The sequence below is a fragment of the Watersipora subatra genome, chromosome 3 (genome assembly GCF_963576615.1).
Source record: "Watersipora subatra chromosome 3, tzWatSuba1.1, whole genome shotgun sequence".
NCBI lineage: Eukaryota > Metazoa > Bryozoa > Gymnolaemata > Cheilostomatida > Watersiporidae > Watersipora > Watersipora subatra.
The window spans coordinates 43,291,567-43,297,819 of record NC_088710.1 but is presented as its reverse complement, the minus strand read 5'-3'; the positions used below and the strand labels follow the sequence as shown (position 1 = coordinate 43,297,819).

At 35.1% G+C, this 6,253-nt stretch overlaps 1 protein-coding gene across 1 annotated transcript; it reads right to left on the bottom strand.

The window, feature by feature from the left end:
• Window positions 1–1,457: 1,457 nt before the first annotated feature.
• On the bottom strand, window positions 1,458–5,594 carry LOC137391800 (uncharacterized). Its single transcript, XM_068078334.1, has 5 exons — window positions 5,538–5,594; window positions 5,209–5,422; window positions 3,759–3,897; window positions 2,669–3,550; window positions 1,458–1,667 (listed from the first exon to the last, which is right to left on the bottom strand). The coding sequence occupies exons 1-5, from the start codon at window positions 5,570–5,572 to the stop codon at window positions 1,513–1,515; spliced, it is 1,425 nt and encodes a 474-aa protein (XP_067934435.1). The 5' UTR covers window positions 5,573–5,594; the 3' UTR covers window positions 1,458–1,512.
• Between the last annotated feature and the right edge of the window lie 659 nt (window positions 5,595–6,253).

Genomic DNA, 6,253 nt, shown 5'->3' with positions numbered 1-6,253 from the left:
AGGGTGGGGGATTTGATTTGATTTGTAGTTTGCCGGATATGATTTGATTTGATTTGAGTCATAAAAAAGTCATTTGAAAGCAGCTCTGGTCATCAGGAATTTGAAAGAAGCGTCATCAGGAATTTGAAAGAAGCGTCATCAGGAATTTGAAAAAAGCGTCATCAGGAATTTGAAAAAAGCGTCATCAGGAATTTGAAAGAAGCGTCATCAGGAATTTGAAAGAAGCGTCATCAGGAATTTGAAAGAAGCGTCAGCAGGAATTTGAAAAAAGCGTCATCAGGAATTTGAAAGAAGCGTCATCAGGAATTTAAAAAAAGCGTCATCAGGAATTTGAAAAAAGCGTCATCAGGACTTTGAAAGAAGCGTCATCAGGAATTTGAAAGAAACGTCATCAGAAATTTGAAAGAAACGTCATCAGAAATTTGAAAGAAGCGTCATCAAGAATTTGAAAGAAGCGTCATCAGGAATTTGAAAAAAGCGTCATCAGGAATTTGAAAGAAGCGTCATCAGGAATTTGAAAGAAGCATCATCAGGAATTTGAAAGAAGTGTCATCAGGAATTTGAAAAAAGCGTCATCAGGAATTTGAAAGAAGCGTCATCAGGAATTTGAAAAAAGCGTCATCAGGAATTTGAAAAAAGCGTCATCAGGAATTTGAAAGAAGCGTCATCAGGAATTTGAAAGAAACGTCATCAGAAATTTGAAAGAAACGTCATCAGAAATTTGAAAGAAGCGTCATCAAGAATCTGAAAGAAGCGTCATCAGAAATTTGAAAGAAGCGTCATCAGGAATTTGAAAGAAGCGTCAGCAGGAATTTGAAAGAAGCGTCATCAGGAATTTGAAAGAAGCGTCATCAGGAATTTGAAAGAAGCGTCATCAGGAATTTGAAAGAAGTGTCATCAGGAATTTGCTAAGCATTAGCAATGAGAATAGGTTCTTGCTTCATCATGGCACACTGGAGCACATAGATGTTGGTTTGAACTATATTAGTTAGCAGCAATGCTACGAATTTATGTTCAAGGTTTTATACTATGCCTTGAGAGATCTCAATGCAAACTTTAAACAATTGTCACGTAACATCAAGCCATCTGTCAAAATGTTTTCTCGATGGAAAGCTGGTCGACTTACAACTCTTTTATTTCCATTTTTAGCATACTTACTGTTACCATCACTTTCATTACTAATGATTTTAAAATCTTGATATTTTTGCGGCCTGAGAATTCGAAGCTCAAAATTATTCTAACACACAGCACTATAATTGCAAAAAGAACAATACATTTATTTTGTTTGAACATATACAAACAATTTTCACTCAATATTGTCAACTATTGGCCACTATTGATTTCAGCTTTGTAAATTCACAAGCCATGACCAGATTGGAATAACACCACAAAAACAACCATGGCGCAAAATCGTTTCTCTTCAGATTTAAAACTGGCCAAAAAAGTTTACCACTTCCTGCACAAAACAGAAACAAAGAGAAGAGTAACTGAAATAACATAACATTCTCAAAACTAATAGAAGCACCCAAAGTTTCTGTCAATTGTGTAAACAGCTGTATGGCAGCAGGCATCACACGCTAATGCTACGTGCTGACCCTTTACCGATATTCTTGTTATTATACAATCAGTGTTGAATCCTGGTATTAGTTCACGATCCAGCTCATCCCCTGAAACAGACAATTGTATGATCTCATTGCTATCTCGTGAAAAGACATCGTATTAGTTGCTCTCCATTCATTCATGTTCAAGCAAACAATTTACTAAACAAGCGATGTGCTTCTGGTGGTTTTACATAATCAAGTGCACTTTATATAATAAAGATGAATTTGGACAAAGTTTCAGTAGATTTCATTAGAAAGTGTCTGTATTTTCCTAATGTTTTTGATATGACTGCCAGAATGTTAATAGATTAAAATTAACAAAAATTGATTGCGCAAAACTGGCAACTCAAGGGATAGTGAGATTATGATGTCGATGGTTGTAGAGACCGACAGAATAAAGACACATAACACTATAACTTGAATGCCATAACAGATATCAACTACCACATCAATAACAATTAGAGATGTCATTTGAATGTATTTCTCTCCTGAGTGTTTTTACTGTAATGAAGTTTTGTCAATTTTAATTTTGCAACATTCGCGCAGTCAGATCACTTCAAACATTTTCCACCAAAAACTTTATTCATGTTCAAAATATCGTCTTTAAAAGACTAGCTATAGGCTAATGAGTTTCAAGGTCAATTCTGAGATGTTTATGAAACAACTAATAAAAAATCAAGATGCGTAAAATTCACATGAGAATGATTATAAATGAAGAGTCAGCATTGCACACACCGATACCTAGTATACTTATGACAGAAATTTTTTTTTCAATGTATTCTAAATATGCGAACGAGGTTTGATGCAACTACATTTATGTATTTAACAGTTCTAAATGGTCAAATTTCCTGAGCGAATTCTAGTTTGCACTGTGCATTATTTTAATCTTCATATCAACTTTTATACATGCCTTAATTTCTCGATTATACAATGAGAATTTAATACTTTTCATATGCAAATTTTTATTTTTGAGCACAAAGATTGCAATAAACAGAATTTTACAAACAACTTAATTTTGAAATGCATATGCTCTACTTAGGCACACCACAATTAAAATGTTTACTTACCAAAGTCCCTCATTTTCAGAAGAAATATCTTTCCTTCGGCAGTTTGTGCCACTGCATAGAGAAGACCCTGTTCATCGGATGTCACACAGTGAATCCAACAGTAACCTATTATCGGACGTTCTTGTTGAACCTGCTTTGTTTCAAGTCTGTAGCTGCTAATAGGGACAGAACAGAATAGGGAATAAAATACATCTGAATGCTCTCGAAAAGTGCCAATATCGTGATTTTGGTCACACACCAAGTTTGTTTTCAAATAATTTCCGTGAATGTCGTATGTTTTGATAACAAAGTCAAGATATCTAGAGCCAATCGTGACCAATTGCCCATTTCTCTTCACCGCTATATGATAGGTGTTGTGATGGGAAGAGAATATTTTTACTCTGTTGCCTAACAGCATGTTATAGCGATAACACTTCACTCCATTGGGCGTTTGTGAAAGCACAAATACATAACCTTCAGTTTGAGCTATTCCCTTGATGTTGTAGCATATAACAGAATAGCTACATCCAAAATTTTGGTTAGAGTGTTGATTTATACACAGCCATTCTTGGGGAGCTGTAGCATATGCGTAAATTACATCCCCTTTGCTAGTTAGTGTGACATAACGGACTGATTGATACTGTACAGACACCATCAACCTTGACCTTGACCCATAGGTAGCGCTTCCAGTAGTATGCTGCTCCAATGATTCCGAAGCATTTTCACCGCCATATGCCGAGTTCCCGTAACCTCCATACATGTAATTTCTTTTTAAAGGTGCAACAGAATTTATGACTCTCGAACCATAGCCCTCAAAGCCTGGCTGGGTATTTGGAGGTGCCTGCTCTGAAATAGGTCCAAAAGCTAGGTGTTGGCCAAAACCCTTCACTGAAGATTCTACAACTATTAGTAAGCATCTGTTATAATGCTAACTTTGGAGAATTTCTCATGAGATTGGACTCGCTAAGATCAGCGACTAAACTCATTTCTGCGTTTTCATTAAAAATATTTCGATGCTTAGAGCACTAATTACCTAGATTTCTTGTTCCTTATATTCAGCATCCATTTCTAAAAAACCTAGAATTTCAAAATGCTATATATAATAACATACTGGTTTGGTTTTCTGTCTTTGGAGACAAGGCCGTTACACAAGGGCTTTTGAACACCTGCTTACGGATTTCTTCAACAGTTCGGTGTATGCTTTCAACCATCTCCGCCAGTTCGGTCATAGTTACTTCATTCTTTACTAGCTGAAACAATTAGTAAACAATCTACTACGCCATATTCTTTAAAATTGATTTTTGATTTTGCACTATTTAAAATTTAGTTACTAACAAGAGTCACTGAAAATGCTGTAATAGGTATTTTATAACATATTTTACGGGTTCCCATTTTCAAAACAATTGGTACTAGCTCATTGACGTATAAAACGCTTGGCTACAACTTGTTAGCAGTGATACAAGATGTATTCATTCGTATCCCGGATGTGCTATTTTGGCATGAAATAACTAAAACCTGTGCAGGAAGATTTACAAGGTTGAAGCTCTTGAAATATGCCAATAGTAAAAACTGTCTGGCTTCAAGTACTGAAGTTTGATGCTTTTGATCTGCTGTATTAAAAATGGCCGCACATAAAATAGCAGTTTAGAGAGCCACCTAAAAAAGAGAGAACTAAAAAATTATTAACCAGTTATGATTCTATGTATATGTACGACAGGCTACACCCAAGAAAAATAAAATACTCTAACTCAAACATAACTGCAAAGCGAATTCTAAATCTGTTGATGACAATTGATCAACTTCTATTCAACAAGTGCCAAAGAATAGTATAGTGGGAAAGTGAACCCAATTATTTAAATTTAACATAATTTCCTTGATAATCATTTGTGATAATTTTTAGAAATACCATATTTAGTTTATTTCTTTAGCACTTGACAAATCATTTTGTCGTGTGGGAAAGGATACGCCATTGCACAACACACATAAAATGGAATCTTTATACATTTTGTAAGCTCTCGTAAGCTTACAAGGCTCACGAGATCTGTAAGCTTACAAGCTTACAGCTAACATTCAGTGATGCATATCATAACTTAAATGTAAATGAAATACGCCTTTTTACAAAATGTACTTGCTTTTCTCTTTCACCCCATAGTATCACAGTCCCCCCTCATTTGTTATTATGCTGTTTATCAACGCATTTAAGAAAGGCCATGGTTACTTTATGCATAATAACTTAGCCGCATACTTGTACTTTTGGATCAACTTCCTTGGAGGTGTCAGAAGAGAATGTCGATTAAACATGAAAAACTGGAAGCCTTGAAAAAATACTTTTCTGTTTCTTGAGATAAGGAATTAAACATTTAAACTAGTTAATGTCATTTATTTAACCTGGTCTGTTTTTAGGTGAAATCCCTTGTGTCTCAACATACAGTCTACCCAATAGTCTGTTAAGGGCAGCTCACATGAGTCAGTTGTGGGAAACAAACCAAAGACCAGTTATTGTTTATGCAGGGTACTACGGATAAAATGTAAATGTAGATAACATAATCTTTGATATGTACCTCGTAATTAGATGTTAATAACCGGGTGGAGTTGCAGTGCTTGTTGGTCTTTTCTCCAACAGCTACCAAAGCCTTGGCTGCCTTTTTTATTTGATCAATTGAATGCTCCTCTACGCGCGGCGCTTCTGCCTTGCAATCCTTCAGCTCTTCTTTCGCAAGTTTTTGGTGGCATATGGAAAGGTTTGACTCACCCTCCATAGGCAGTTGCGCTTCACTGGAACATCATAGACACTATTATAGTTCCTTTAGCGTGTTTGCAAAATGAAGAACTATTTTAAGTTCAATTTGTGCATATTGCACAATGGCTAGCAGCCAGAAGCAATGCTTACCCCATCCGATTGTACTTGGAATGATTTTTACCCATTTTGAAGTTGATTGTAGTTCTTTGGCCTGTGCAAACAAAGCAGCGATGACTGTCAATTATCAGAGTCAAGCATCAAGAGAGAAGTTCGCAATAGTTCAGTTATTTATATATTACTTTTTGACAACTTCGTTTCAAATAAAAATGCTTTCCAAATTATGCCATACAAGAATTATAAAAATAGGAAAACTGAGCAACAGTTACTCCTTTTTATAAAAAAAGTAAAAGGTTTGACTTGTAGTTTAAATTAACTTTTCTGCTAAGAGAATGAATATTAAATAGAAGATTGTACTAGCAATAATATTTTCAAAATAATTTTTAAATGCTGTATGTAATAGATTCATATCCAGCCAAGTTGAAATGAGTTGAGAACCTGTAGCTGTCAGGTAAAAAGGTGAGGACACAAACCTATGAAAGATGTTGAAACCTAAAATTGACGTAAAATAAGCATTTAGCATAAGCAAAGTGAGAAAGTACAAAGATTTGCAAAGCTCAATCGTTAGAACAAGATATGTTAAAATATGATGTAGATTTGCAGTTAGGTGAAATGCTCTTTTTGCTACAAAAATAAGTCAAGTGAAATATTTTGGAGCGAGATTATAATTAATGTGTATACCATAAATAAAGAGAAACGGATAAAATGTAATGGCAGATTTGAGTTAATGCATAGCCTGAAAAAACCTG

What these genes read in the sequence shown, in the direction of transcription:
- LOC137391800 (XM_068078334.1), bottom strand. Translation starts at nt 5,572, where the DNA reads ATGGGTAAAAATCATTCCAAGTACAATCGGATGGG. An exon ending in TCCAAGTACAATCGGATGGG is followed by an intron (nt 5,423 to 5,537) that starts GTAAGCATTGCT and finishes ATGATGTTCCAG; the next exon opens with TGAAGCGCAACTGCCTATGG. An exon ending in TATTAACATCTAATTACGAG is followed by an intron (nt 3,898 to 5,208) that starts GTACATATCAAA and finishes TAATTGTTTCAG; the next exon opens with CTAGTAAAGAATGAAGTAAC.